Source organism: Vigna unguiculata, chromosome 11, assembly GCF_037176805.1.
Source record: "Vigna unguiculata cultivar grain cowpea cultivar isolate G323 ecotype 2 chromosome 11, ASM3717680v1, whole genome shotgun sequence".
NCBI lineage: Eukaryota > Viridiplantae > Streptophyta > Magnoliopsida > Fabales > Fabaceae > Vigna > Vigna unguiculata.
In genome coordinates this window covers 5264968-5281025 of record NC_140802.1, presented here as the reverse complement: position 1 = coordinate 5281025, position 16058 = coordinate 5264968, and the positions used below count along the sequence as shown (strand labels likewise).

Below are 16058 nucleotides of genomic sequence, written 5' to 3'. Positions count from 1 at the left end.
TAAAATTAAAAATATATTTTATTATGTCAAATTTAATTATAATTATAATTATAATTTTATTTTATTTATATTTTATTTTTATAATTTTATATTAAAAAATTTATAAAATTTTTTTTTAAATATTTGCGGGTATCGGGTATCCACGTGTACCCGCAGGTTTTAAAAATATCTGCGAATATTTTTTAAGCGGATACCTGGCCGGATAAATAGGCGGGTATCAGACGAATTTTTTTTTTGCGGGTCGGATTGCGGGTAGGCACTATCCGTGCCCGACCCGACCTGTTGTCATCCCTAATTATAATCTTTATTTGTATATAAAAAAAGAGTTAATTGAATTTAGAGAAAGGGATGTAAAGAAACATTTTCAAACTTGAATACTTATTTTTTTATAATTTTTTTTTATTTTATCAACTTTATTTCATTAAAGTTAGCAAACTTAGTAAATATTTTGGTTCTGAGAAAAATTTATTTCATACTCCAATTCGAAATGTATATAATTATAATTTTTTTCTAAATATTTGATATTAAAGAAACAAGAATACATCTTTTTTATATTGAATATTTGATAATATTGTGTTTCTTTTGTCATAATTTTTTATATTTTTATAAAAAAATTATTAATTGATTTTAAAATAATAAAAAAATGGATACAATTATATATCCATTATTCGGTGGGGATTATGATGATATAAAAATGTTATACTTGTTAGATATTGATATGATAATGTAAATGAATTTTTTTTAGAATGAGTATGTGTGGAGACGGACCTTTGCTGTGGCAGGAGAGCCACGACTCCCCCAACGTTTTTTTTTATTATTTTCTATATATGTGTTAAAAAACATTTATATTATTATATTATTTATATGAATTTAGTTTAAAAAAACTTTTTTAAAATTTAAAAATCAAGTTTTGCTTATTTATTTTTTATTTGATTTCTCTCTCTTTTGTACCTCCATCTCCTACTCTTGTCCTCTTTCTATCTCAATTTTGATCATCAACATCTTATTATTTTCAAAAACAAATTACTCCACGATAAGATGGAGGAGTGTAATTAAAGCTATTTTAGGATTTGAAGTTAAGTAACAGAACAATAATATTAAAAATTAATTTTAAGATAAAGGAAGATGATCATTTAGAAATTGTTAATTTTCTTAAAATATTGAATTTTGGTTTTGAGATCTAATATGAGGTATTCATGATTTTATCTTTTCCTACATAAGACGGAGGCTGAACTTTTAGTCAACACTATAATCATCTATATTAAAAGGGATATTACAGCAAGTTTTAGCTCTGATTAAATGATTGAAGATTTTAAGGTATTGAAAGAGCGTAGATGAACTATCTAATAAAGACAACTTTTACTTTTTTTAATATATTAATGTTTACGATAAACTTTGTATTACACTTTCACACATATATATATATATATATATATATATATATATATATATATATATATATATATATATATATATATATATATATGTTAGCACATGGCCGAGTAGTACTCGGCCCAATGAGAAGAAAACTGGCCGGGATCATCCCGGCCCAGATGAGGGCGTCCCCACGTGATGGCCCAACCGCGAGGACTTGGTTCCAGTGCAGCGCTGGCAGCCCAATAAGCGCAGCGGCCGTGTACTTCCCGTACTCATGGCCGAGTACACCCCGGCCTAAGGGGCAGTAGGCTGAACACGCGTTACAGAGGGGCATCATGCCATCAAACCTCAAGAAAGGAAGGATTTGATATTGGAAAAGTACAGACGGCCAAGAAAGGAAGGAGTTGATATTGGAAAAGTATAGACGACCAAGAAAGGAAGGAATTGATATTAGAAAAGTATAGACGGCCAAGAAAGGAAGGAGTTGATATGTACAGATGAACAAATTCTGGAATGGAAAGAGCCGATCTTTATTAAAAGCACAAAAGAACAATTCCTGCCAATAAGGAAAGAGCCGATGCGTGCAACCTCAATCGAAAAGGAAGGAATCGATCCTCAAATACAAACGGCCCGCAAATATTAATAACAGGTCCATTAAGAAGTTAGTATAAATTAAGGCCTAGTGAACAGGTAAAGACACACTTTTCTGATTAACCTACTACTACTCATATCAATCACTCTCTAACTTGAGCGTCGGAGTGCCTGCAGGTACCCCCACCCTCGGAGTGCAGACGGCTGGGAGGCTCAGGAGGAGTCCAGGAAGGAGCAGGAGGAGGTTCGACACAGAGGGTACTTGAGATCGTCTGGTTCCGCACCTAAATAGTATCGATCAGGTACAATTGGCGCCCACCGTGGGGCCAGACAATTCTCAAGTAGGATGGTGTCGACAAGAGCAGCAGTCGATCATAATTCAGTAGCAGCAGAGATGCAACGAGAGATGAATCGCCAATTGGAAGAGTTAAGGCGTAAGAACCAGGAAGAGTTGAATGCCCTAAGAGAGGAGAACCAACGGATGCGAGCGCAAATTGAGCAGAATCCCCCCCACAGGGAGGAATCCCGCAGCAATGAAGAGGGAGGGGATGGTACCGGACGAGACGAGTCCCGAGCACAAACCGCCACCAACCAAATAGAAGCAAGGCCCAGAGCAGCCAGACGCCACCCCTTCGTGGACGGGATCATGGAAGCAGAACTTCCCGCGCGCTGGAAGGGGTTAACTATGAGCCAGTACGATGGCACTACTGATCCAGAGGAGCACGTGGACGTTTTCACCACCCAGGTAGGGTTGTATACCTCGGACAACGCAATCCTCTGTCGTGTTTTCCCAACATCCCTAAAAGGGCCTGCACTCAATTGGTTCACACAATTGCCGCCCAACTCTATCGACTGCTTCGATACGTTGGCCACCCGTTTCGGCATACAGTTTGCCACTAGTAAGCCACACCACCTTACTTCTCTGGCACTGGTAAATATACGACAGGAAAAAGGAGAGTCTCTGCGGGAGTTTATGGAACGATTTGGAAAGATATCCTTGAATATCTCTAATTTGAATCCTGAGGTCGCCATGCACCACCTCATCACAGCACTAAAACCTGGCCCTTTTGTTGACAGTCTATGCAAGAAGCCCGTGAGCAATCTAGACGAACTTCGGACCAGGGCCACAAAATTCATGCAGATGGAGGAATTGAAAGAGTTTCGCAATACAACTCGATCGGACGCATAGGAGAAAAGGCACCATGATAGGGAGCGAGCGTTAGCACCCCGATCCGGCCACAGGTTCAAAGACTCTAGGCAGCCGAAATACAACAGGTACACACCACTCGTGTCCAACAAGGCAAGAATTCTGGAAGAAGCATTGAACACCGATTTGATAACAGCCCCTCGAAGGGCCCCGACTCCCCCGAACGCCGATACCACCAAGCATTGTCGGTATCACCGAAATTATGGGCACACAACAGAGGAATGCTTTACCTTGAAAGATAAAATCGAGGAACTGATACAGGCAGGACACCTAAGAAGATTCGTAAAACGGGAAGGCGGGGGATTCTCCTCAAGGGGAGAACGAGAAAAACGCTACGAGGAGCGACCACGAAGGACGTCAGAGTATCGAGATAGGGAAGGAGATAGCACCCGCAGAGGGGCCGAACCCAAGAAAGATGAGGAGCGGGATACGAGAGAAAGGCCACTAAGAGGAGTAATCAATTATATTTCCTGAGGTTTCGCGGGAGGTGGAGCCACTACGTCTGCAAGAAAGAAGTATGTGCGAGCAATCCAGAGTGTTAACGCTGTGACAGTATGTCCCAGACGGCACATGCCACCCATCACGTTCCGAGACGACGATTTCCAAGCGATCGACCCCCAGCATGACGACCCAATGGTGATATCAGTAGAGATCGAGGACTTCGCGGTCAGGAAAACCCTGGTGGACCCAGGTAGTTCGGTGGACATCCTATATTGGGGCACTCTCAGGAAACTGAAAATTCCAGAAGAAGAGATCTAGCAATACTCAGAGCCAATCGTGGGCTTCGCAGGGGAGCGAGTGAGTACGAAAGGCTACGTCGACTTATTCACCAAGTTCGGAACAGGAATGGTAACACGAACGGTAAAAATTCGGTACCTTATTGTTGATGCTCACACCTCTTATAATATTTTGCTAGGGAGACCCTCGTTGAATACGCTTGGTGCAGTAGTCTCCACATATCACTTGGCCATGAAGTTTCCATCCGCCTCAGGAGACATAATCACAGTGCATGTAGACCAACCAACTGCTCGCAGGTGTTACGCGGACAGTCTGAGAGAAAGACCCGAGTCTCCTCCCAGGCGAGCAGTGAATAACGTTGAGAAGGTCCCAGGGGAAGCAGAAGTAGACCTGGATCCTCGGGTCAGCAGCGAGGAGAGGGTGGAACCAATCGAAAGTACAGAGGAATTCCATTTCGATGAACAGCGATACACCCATGTAAGCAGGACACTTGTAAAGACCCCCGAGATGCGGGAAGTGTTACAAAGGAACGTTGATTTGTTCGCCTGGAGTGCGGCCGACATGCCAGGCATCGACCCAAGAGTAGCCAGTCACAAACTGTCTATTTTTCGGGAAGCTCGGCCCGTTGCACAGAAGAGAAGAAAAATGGGTGGAGAAAAAAGGGAAGCAGCCAGAGCAGAGGTACAGAAGTTAATTTTAGCAGGCTTCATCAAGGAGGCCACCTATACGACCTGGTTAGCCAACGTAGTGTTGGTAAAAAAGGCAAATGGGAAATGGCGGATGTGTACAGACTACACCAACCTCAACAAGGCGTGCCCTAAAGACACATACCCTCTCCCAAGCATCGACAGATTGGTAGACGGTGCAGCTGGACACAGGGTGCTCAATTTTCTGGATGCGTACTCTGGGTACAATCAGATTCCAATGTTTCCTCCCGACAAAGAAAAAACAGCATTCATCACGGAAGAGGCTAATTTTTACTATGAAGTCATGCCTTTTGGGCTAAAGAATGCTGGCGCCACATACCAGCGGTTAATGGACAAGGTGTTTTGTCATCTCATCGGTAAATGTATGGAGGTCTACGTCGACGACATGGTAGTCATGTCAGATTCACTCGAACAACACGTCAAAGATTTGGAGGAGGTCTTGGCAGCTGTGCGGAAGTATGACATGAGACTGAATCCAGAAAAGTGTGTTTTCGGGGTTGCAGGCGGAAAGTTCTTGGGTTTCATGTTAACCCGCAGGGGAATAGAGGCCAACCCCGACAAGTGCCAAGCGGTTGTCAACATGAGGAGTCCATCCAACATCAAGGAGATACAGAGATTGGTAGGGAGGCTAACTGCGTTGTCACGTTTTATGCCTAAATTAGCAGAAAGAATCCAGCCGATGCTGAAGCTCCTGAAAAAAGCACAAAAATTCGTATGGGATGAGGCTTGCGAACAATCTTTCCAGTCACTAAAGGAATATCTGTCTTCTCCCCCAGTACTACAGAAGCCTAGCAAGGGGAAACCCCTGTTAGTATACCTAGCCATCTCTACCAATGCTACCAGCAGCAGCCATGATATCTACAAAAAAGGAAATAAGCGTTAGACCAAACATACCAGACGCATCTCTATGGGGAGACAGACGAACATACATACCGAAAAGGTCGTCGCGCGGACGAGAGGAATTAAACACACCAATAATTTTCTTGGAAGAGAGTTTCGTGGGCAATTGGTCCAAATAAGACAGCACATACAGATCCTCCTGGGTAAGGGATGCTCTCGGCCAAACTCGATAGGGGGTTGGATGTTTGGTCTAGTAGAACGGAAATTTGGGCTCGCCATTCTCAAAGTAAAAATATCCAGCCCCGGCGGACCGGATGACAACCTTAAAGAAACCAGTCTTAAACCTTTTAAAAGATTGCGTATAAGACGCGAGTAGACACTGGTGGCTTTGACCCACTAGAGACAACCAACTAACCAGATCCCCCGGACGCGTACAATAGTACTGCAAGAAAACCTGAGGGGAGGGTCTCAAATGGAACACTCGGCAGACCAGTCGGAATGCCTGAAGGGACGCCCAACTGTTAGGATGCAGCTGGGTGGGAGCTACATTCAGCACCCGTAGCACTCCCATTGTAAAATCATCAAAGGGAAGGCGCACATGCAAATCAGAGATTAAGGTAGAATACATGTAGAAAAAGTCATGCGAATGACCTTCTCGACCGTGGCACACACTATCCCCACTCCTGGCTCGCTCTACACTAATAACACGATCGTCTACTGTATCAGCTAGAATATCATACTTCTTACGAAAATCAACTATGGTGGCAGATTTACTAAACCTAGACAGCGGGAGTTTCACCCGGGGATCTACCCACTCGTACCCCGGATGACGCAGGGCCGAGAACTCCTCGGCACCCACAGAGTCCTCATCGTCCCTCTGCACACTGTTACTACACGGGGAGTCAGACAAGGTCCCCTCCTCCTCAGAGTCGCTATGCCTACTGGAAAGATAATAAGCAGAGGAGGACGACATACCTGAGATGGCGCAGACGGGAAGACTAGGCTGGCGGTGGCTCACTTCCTAAATGACTCCTTTGTCTCACAATGTTAAGACCCCACCTCTATAGTGGACCACTCTCACAAAAGTAGCCCCCTCATCACCATGAGATCTCGCTACATCCAACGGTTGTCGGCACATTTCCTTTAAAACTTCCCACCTAAACCACCCCATTATGACAAGACAGCCTCGAACGGCGAGCCAAGTTAATATTTTCTCTTTCCCCATAATAAAAAACAAGACTCATAAATACATATGGTTGGGAACCTCTCGGCACCATTTCCAAAGGCAGCACATCATAGCCTCTTATGAACTTCGGTCACTGCGAGCCTAGGGGGGCTGGTGTTAGCACATGGCCGAGTAGTACTCGGCCCAATGAGAAGAAAACTGGCCGGGATCATCCCGGCCCAGATGAAGGCGTCCCCACGTGATGGCCCAACCGCGAGGACTTGGTTCCAGTGCAGCGCTGGCAGCCCAGTAAGCGCAGCGGCCGTGTACTTCCCGTCCTCATGGCTGAGTACACCCCGGCCTAAGGGGCAGTAGGCTGAACACGCGTTACAGAGGGGCATCATGCCATCAAACCTCAAGAAAGGAAGGATTTGATATTGGAAAAGTACAGACGGCCAAGAAAGGAAGGAGTTGATATTGGAAAAGTATAGACGGCCAAGAAAGGAAGGAATTGATATTAGAAAAGTACAGACGGCCAAGAAAGGAAGGAGTTGATATGTACAGATGAACAAATTCTGGAATGGAAAGAGCCGATCTTTATTAAAAGCACAAAAGAACAATTCCTGCCAATAAGGAAAGAGCCGATGCGTGCAACCTCAATCGAAAAGGAAGGAATCGATCCTCAAATACAAACGGCCCGCAAATATTAATAACAGGTCCATTAAGAAGTTAGTATAAATTAAGGCCTAGTGAACAGGTAAAGACACACTTTTTTGATTAACCTACTACTACTCATATCAATCACTCTCTAACTTGAGCGTCGAAGTGCCTGCAGGTACCCCCACCCTCGGAGTGCAGACGGCTGGGAGGCTCAGGAGGAGTCCAGGAAGGAGCAGGAGGAGGTTCGACACAGAGGGTACTTGAGACCGTCTGGTTCCGCACCTAAATAGTATCGATCAGGTACAATATATATATATATATATATATATATATATATATATATATTATTGTTATATGTTTTGGATTATATTATCATGTGTTTATTTTAAAAAATAATAATGTAAAGAAATATAAAAAAATTAATTAAAAAAATTATATATATATATATATATATATATATATATATATATATATATATTTGGCCTCTTAAAATTTGTGTTCAAGTTGAATATATATGATGATGGAACTTGTTTCCACCCACCCATTGTCTTCTCGATCCATCATGATGCTTGGATTAAACTCTAATCTCACAATGAATAGTATATACAGAAAAAACAAAAAGAATATAAAGAAAAAACATTTTAGAAACATAATGATGATTTTAATTGAAACTTGAATAGTTAACTTTTTTTCTTAATTAAAATTTTTATAATTAAATAATAAAATATTCATAATCTATCCGTTATTATACCACTTTTACTTCCAAACAATTAACTAAGTGCTTACATAATAATTAAAACTTAACATCTTTCTAATGCAGATACTGAAACTTAACAATAGAATTATAATCATTAATTTAACTAAAGCAATGCATCAAGTACTCAATATTGTAAAATTATCCGTTCAACACCTCACTGGGAAAGAGACATGTGTTACATCAAGAGATACGCGATCTTCACAATTATGGATTTGCAAAATTATAAGAATTTCTTAGGAGAATATCTTCCCTACTTGATGTCATATTTAACTTGCAAATATAATTTTAGGAAAATTTGATTTAGTCAAGGTATAATTAGCAAGACAAGATAATATTTTTAGTGAAATAATTAGTTAACGGACAATGATATAAACCCAAAATATTTTTATAAAGCGTTTACAAAAAAATATATAAAGAAAATGGTACAACATGATCCTACATAGCAATTTCATATGTAAGATCTAACATATTTATATTATTGTCATTAAGAATGAAAATTAATATTGGCCTGATCTTCGTAAGTTTTGTAACATATTTTTATTTAATATTATTTACACTTAAATTATGAATCCAAAACATTGATATTTTTAGGAGTTTGGTTTATCTAGGGATGACAACGGGACATGGTGGGGACGAATTTCGCTATCTCATTCATCCTCATAGACAAAATTCATCTCATTCTCATATTCAAACTCAATGAGTATAAAATTTTGGTCTCATCCCTATTCCCACCGGATAACGGGTATAATCTCATAATCATATCCGTATCTGTTTTCTTACTATTTCAATATTAATTTTAATTAATTTTTATAAAATAATAAAAAATTATGGTAAAGAAAACATAATATTATCAAATATTCAATATTAGGAGAATGATTGTTTCTTCAATATCAAATACTTTGAAATAAATTATAATTATTTATATCTTAGATTAGAATACCAAATAAAATTTCATGAGTACCAAAACATTTATTAAATTTGTAAACATTAATGAAACTAGTTGATAAAATTTAAAAATATTTTTATAAAAATATAAAAGGCATCTTTAGGTTTATCTGGTGAGTTTGTTTGTGTTGTCTTCTGATATGAACATCAAAAACACAAACTCTATTTTTAGGTGTTATTTCCATTGGTGTAAACATAGGCACGATCACACTATCACGTATGTGTATATGTATTTTTTAACTATTTATAAATTATTTAAATTTTAAAAGTAGTAATTAAAAGGACAAAAAAGTAAAAGGTGTATATAGTTATAGATAAAATAAATTTTAATTATTCAAATAAAAGATATATTATAAGTAATAAACAAAGTTTTTATTATGTGTAATTATTTAAATTTAAAAAAGTAGTTACTAAGATGATAAATGAGTAAATAATCTATAACAATATATGAAGAAATGATCTCTTCTGTGTTCACATTTTATTTTTTTATTTTTATCTTTAATTATTATTTTAAAAATTAATTATTTTATAAATATTTTACTTTTAACTGTTATTCTAAAACCTGCTTTTGTTTTTAACAATTATTTCCACTAAAACCTATTTTATGTACATATTTTATTTTTTTAATTTTACTTATTGTTTAAAAACCTCTCCTTTTTAACAGCAATTTTATTTAACAACTATTTTAAAATTTAATTATATATTTTGAAAGTAAATATTATTAATTTTAATTTAAATTTATATAAAAATTAAAAAATACAAATTCAAAAGCACGATAGTGTTTGTGCTTTCCCTAGTTCTTTTATCATGACTAATTATTTGAATTAAAAAAAATAATTAATAAATAATAAAACTAAAAAAATATTTCTTTTATTATGAATAATTTTAAATTTAAAAAGTACTAAATATATGTATTCTATTTCTCTGTATAGTTATAAATTTTATATTGATTCCTCGTTCCTAAAACCGTTCTCGTATTAAATGAATAAAATATTTTTAATTTAGTCTCTAAACTTAATAAGACATATTTCATGTAGTTTTTTATAATTATTTAATATTTATTTAATTTAATATTTTAATTTGAGATGTATATAATTATAATATTTTTATGTTTGAAAAAAATGTTTATCATTTTAATGTTGAATCTTTGATAATATATTTTTTTTGTCATTTTTCAAAAAATATTATTTAATTAATATATTGAATAGCAAGACTTTTGATCTCATATTGAATGAGAATGTAGATGAATTTTTAGTTAAGGAAGGAGAATGGAAAAGTGAAATCTCACCCACCCAACACACTACCATCCCTATTTATAGTGTAGCTCTTCTATTTTATTTTAAGGTGCTACCAAAATTTACTTATAATTCTCCTTACCTAATATAGTAGTTAATCCAAACAACAAGTCCTATTTTCTTACAAGAATCTAAAACCTACTCAAAGAAGACCATGATAATAAACTAAAGTTAAGATTCACAATTTTCTATCAAACCCCACATAAAAGCAACTATTCCTATGCATATGCAAACCACAATACATATAATCAAACAAAGAAAATGAGAATACAAGTAAATTCACTGTTAAAAAAGGCATATATTTTTTGCTGATTTTGATTTGAAAATTTTATCACAGAAAATACTTACGAATTTTGTTATTAAAAATAATTTGTATGAAATTGTCACTAACTTTTTTTGCGAAATATTTTGTATAAAACAGTTTTTACAGAAAATTTTGTTGGAAATACTTAAACATTTTATAATTTTACAGAAAATAATTATCCACAAAAAAATTATCTATCAATTAAAATTCTTAAAAAATGATAAAATATTTTTTGTAAATATTTTTAACAAATTTACAAGAAAAATGTCACGAAATACAAAAATTTATAATAATGATTTATTGTAAATAAAAATTTGATATCCTTCTCTATGCTTACTATCATTATGCCAAAGTCATATATTTTATAGGATAAACGGATCTCTTAAAAATATAAAAAAAATAGAGAATAAGTTAAACAAAAAGAATAATTTTTATAAAATAAAATTGAAAAAATTATTTTTTCTATTTATAAACTTTTGACTTATAAGATATTTCATGTAGCGTGGACTTATAATAGCTATACTATGAGTATATACCTCTATTAATAATACATATAGCACGACAAAAGATATTCGTAATAAAATGTATGAAGATTTAGAGTAACCAATAATAATAGGTAGTCGTTGTAATTATTATCCGCCGAAATAATTTTATTTTTAAGAAGGAAATATTGCTCCAGTATTCAAACAAATACTTTTTTTAAAGAATCCTATGAATCATGTGAATACAAACAATATAAAATAGAATGCGTAATAATAATGCATGTTATTTTATGACATCTTGTCAAGTTTTTTTCCTCCTAAAACCGACAATACTAATTGAAGAGACGTGTTATCAATCAACATAAAATAAACACTAAATAAAACAAGGCCATTGGAACTGATTCAATAATTGATGACTTTAACAAGAGCATATTAATTTTTTTTTCTTTTATTTCAATTACATATTTTAAAAGTTCCTCCTCGTTTATATTGAAATTAATTATTTATTACTTCATGTTATGTTCTCCGTGTCTTATTGTTAGTTTGACATTTTACATATTATATTATCAATCTTTGCTTTAAGACTATATAATTGAGAATATGGTAATAGGTTTCATATTAAAATTTCACACCAGTTGATAAATAAAAAAAGAAGAAAAAAAGTGAGTAACTGAATTGAATTTATATTTTAAAGAAGAAATATTAGCCATTTACCTTTATTGTAGGGTAGAGAGACCCCACAATTGAATTAGTTGAGAATTGGGCAAATTGAGTTCTATATAAGTGGGATAGTGGCATCTTTATTCTCACCATCTTTCTCATCTTCTTTCCAATTCTTGCATCTATTACTTGCTTCTTTCTTCTTCACCATGACTCTTTTGGGCAAAATCAGCACTGAAATTGGTGTTCATGCAACTGCTGAAAAATGGTACAACCTCTTCGCAACGCAACTCCATCATGTTCAAAACCTTGCTGACAGAGTTCATGGCACCAAGCTGCACCATGGTGAAGACTGGCATCACAATGAGTCCATCAAGCACTGGACTTATGTCATAGGTAATTCAACTTCTAATATATATACATACATATTCTTGGAGATAATACTAATTTACACTATACGTGTAAGTGGAGACCTTACTTTATCAGTTGATTTTGAAGAATCGTGTTAAAAAATTTACTTTTTAATATAATACGAAAGTCTTAAGTTAAAATATATCTTAACAAAATTTATTATTTATTTAATTTAAAAAATTTGTTGTTTATTATGTCTACCGTGCTCGTCTACCGTCAAATTAATTATTCATGTGTAGTTAGTTTCTTGCTTGAGTCTTTTGTTTTTTCTATGTCAGTAATAGTAAATAGAAATAGAAAAGAGACGATAGATGCTTTGTCATGTAAATCTTGTTAGACCTACTCCATGTGTGAAAACAAGTTTGTTTCTATTGATTTGGATGGAATAAACTCCTATATAAAAAGCGGCGCACGTGCGCGCACACAAAAAAAAAAAAAAAAATATATATATATATATATATATATATATATATATATATATATATATATAAAAAGATGGTATACATAAATGAATTATTTTTTTGGTATAATTGTTTTAAAATACATTACTAAAAAACTCATAATTTCTATTAATTTTATTTTAAAATTTTTTTTCGAAGAAAATACTTACAAATTTTGTTATAAAAAAAATTTGCAAGAAATTGCTACCAATTTTCTTGCAAAATATTTTGTATAGTACACTTTTCACAACAAATTTTGTAAGAAATACTTGCAAATTTTATAATTTTATAGAAAATGATTATTTATGAAGGAATTACCTGCCAATTAAACTTTTTAGAAAAAATGACAGAAAAAAGTATTTTCTTAAAAATTCTTTTAACAAAATTTCAAGAAAAATTCTATAATATAATATGAAAATTTCTAACCGTGATGATTCGTTGTATTTTTTGTGGAAGAACAGATGGTAAAGTCACAACATGTCATGAGAGTATTGAATCCGTTGATGAAGCAAACAAAACAATCTACTACAAACTGTTCGGTGAAGAGATCGACCAGAAGTTCAAGGTGTTTAGGCTGATATTTCAAGCAATTGATAAGGAGAATGGTGGTGCTATCATCAAATGGAGCATTGAATATGAGAGGGTTGATGAAGAAATTGAACCTCCCTATGGCTACATCGAGTACGTGCACAAATGCACCAGTGACATTGATGGTCATCTTCTCAAGGCTTAATTAACTCCAAAACTTTATGAATAAAAAAAAAGAAAAGAAAAGAAATAATGGGTGTGTTTGAACAGAAAGGATGCTTCCATAGATCCTTCCTTTGTATTAAATAAATTCTGATATGCATGTAATCAGTGATGTCTTCGAGTGTGCTTATAAATTTCATGTTATAGTGCTCGTTTGTGATGCACATATAATGCTTATTTATTGTTCACATGAATATATATAAAAAAAAAATACTTTTTGTGCTGTGCTTTAGGTTTTGTGCGTTGTTTAAATTAAAGTTGATTTGCCAAATCTTCAGCGGCACGTGCAAACGCGTTAACGATAAGTTATGGATATTTTAATGTCCTCGTTTCAATTGCAAAACCAAATATAATATATAACAGTTGATGACATCACCGGATATTAAGAGAAGAACTAACGCTTTTATATAATATTACGGTAGTTAAAGTTGTTTAATTGTTTTACAAATGAATACGCTCTTAGTTTATTTTCTTATCATCGATTTCAATGGAGGTCATTTTCATTTTTGTCATCAACTTAGAAGAGAAAGAGTTAAATACAAATCGCGACGGAATGAGAAACAATAAAATCTATATAAATATCATAGAGGAGTTGTCATTCGAGGGGTATATGTGGATAAAATTTACAATGGATGTGAAATAAATATTATAAAAGATACATGTGGATAACGAGTATTTTTTATATCTGTATATTAACAGGATCCGGGTACGAGTATTATAGTAACCGTACACATATATCTGTACCCGTTGTACTCTAATTTAAATTACAAAAAATATTAAAATATTAACACATTTATTTTGAATTTTTTTATCAGCAAGAATAAAATAAATTAAATAAAGCACTTCAGGGGTGCTCTAATCCTTAAAAAAGCAGAACTTGGACAAATAGATGAAATAGCTTAGCATCGTGGCTTCATCAAAACAAAAGACCATCCAAAACTAGATGATCACAATTTAGAACAACTTTGTGATCCAAAAAACAAAAGGGACAAAGAGTATGCATACCTAAAAACAGACCCCAACCAAATTTCCAAACAGTATAATAATAGTATACATTAATCAGACCACATTCTTCCTAATACCAATACTTCAAACGTTTGAATGGATTAATTGGTATTAAGAAATTTTCATTTCTTTATAAAATGTTATTCAACACTATTTAAATAAGTTATTTTGGATTTTGTTTGAAATTGATGAATGTTATATATTGTATTTTATTTGAATTTATAGTTAAAATATGTTATTAAATATTTTAAACTTCTTTTTGTAAATACACGCGCGTATCCATATATATCCATGAATATTAAAAAAATATACGTATACCCTACCCGCACCGTTGATATGTTAGTAATTTTGGGTCATGCATATATATGACACATAATTAAATGTGTTAGGGCCATTATTTATAAAGCCAAATAATAAAGTGATCTGACTAAATTAAAGATTTGGCTAAAGGCATATGTCATGAAAATAAATATTGTGTAGAGACCAGCTAGTAATTTCTAATTTGATGAGGGGCCAAATTAGAAATACTAAAACTTAAGTAATTCAGTTTATAAATGGTCGTGGTTCCCTTCTGAGAGTACACACAGAGTTAACATACTTTTCCTGTTCCTTTCCCTCTATCCCCATCAAGAGAGAACACCAAAGGAAAATCAAGGTGCTCTACAGGAGGAAGATCACTACGCATATAGGAGTGCTCTAATATTATCGTTATGGCCAATTCAGGTACGCTTCCGTTTACTATTTACAACATGATTATCAGTATGGGTATGAGATATTGTTTATGAGTTTATGATTGATTATTAGAATCAATATTATGATTTATATTATGTTTATGTACATGAATGTGCGTTTATGTGCGTAAAAGTGTGATTATGTGCATGAAGATGTCAGAATCAATAATAGGATCATATTCTACGTTTATGCTTACATGTGGTATCAGAGCCGCCCATACTTGATTCATGTTTGTCTTTGGTTAATTTAATTAATTTCTATTCAGAACCCTAAATCCCTAATTCTGAAACCCTTAATCCCAAATTTGTTTTTTGGGAGAAAAACCCCAAATTGAGAATCCTAGGGTTTCTTAAAACCCTAATTGAAGTAAATTATTTTAATTAATTTTGAATTTTGGGTTCAAGACATTTGAACATAAGGATTTATATTTTAGAATATAAATAATTTTATTTATTTTATATATTTTTTGGTTGTTTAATATATAAAATAAATATATTTGGTTTTGGAATAAATATATAATCAAATTTTGGTTTTGTTTAATATTTTAAATGAATTAATTGAATCAAGAAGTCACCAAAGTGACCTCTCTTGAGTAGATAGTTCGTGAAAAAATGTTAAATGTTGGTGTTTATGTACGTTCATGCGAGTATTGATCGGCCCAAAGGAAGATTAATATTTGGCCGGATTGCATACACACTTGTGATGATAAACATGTGATAATTATAAGAATTTACTTTGTCGATGATAAATTAATCCAAAGATTAGTTTGTTGTTGGACGTGCTTTATTATCAATGTTTGATCATTACAACGAGATAGATACCTCTAGCAGTTGATATTACTGTCCAAAGACTTGATATTAATGGTGCATTGGGTGTTTTGGGATGGGTTAAACCATTATTTGAATATTTTTATAATGATTTATTTTATTATGTGAGCATAATAAGTTATTCCTCTTGTTTTATATTTATATATATATATATATATATATATA

The 16058-nt window shown here is 34.1% G+C and overlaps 1 protein-coding gene and 1 pseudogene across 1 annotated transcript; both read left to right on the top strand.

Annotated features, from left to right (window-relative positions):
* The first annotated feature begins 2314 nt into the window (after positions 1-2314).
* Positions 2315-5503, top strand: LOC114180913 (uncharacterized; annotated as a pseudogene).
* Positions 5504-11854: 6351 nt separating this feature from the next.
* On the top strand, positions 11855-13561 carry LOC114168257 (MLP-like protein 43). Its single transcript, XM_028053008.2, has 2 exons — positions 11855-12124; positions 13041-13561. The coding sequence occupies exons 1-2, from the start codon at positions 11938-11940 to the stop codon at positions 13310-13312; spliced, it is 459 nt and encodes a 152-aa protein (XP_027908809.1). The 5' UTR covers positions 11855-11937; the 3' UTR covers positions 13313-13561.
* The last annotated feature ends 2497 nt before the right edge of the window (positions 13562-16058 follow it).

Excerpts from the sequence above, each read along its gene's own strand:
- LOC114168257 (XM_028053008.2), top strand. The coding sequence starts at position 11,938 with ATGACTCTTTTGGGCAAAATCAGCACTGAAATTGGTGTTCATGCAACT. Across the intron at positions 12,125-13,040 it reads GCACTGGACTTATGTCATAG|ATGGTAAAGTCACAACATGT; the intron begins GTAATTCAACTT and ends GTGGAAGAACAG.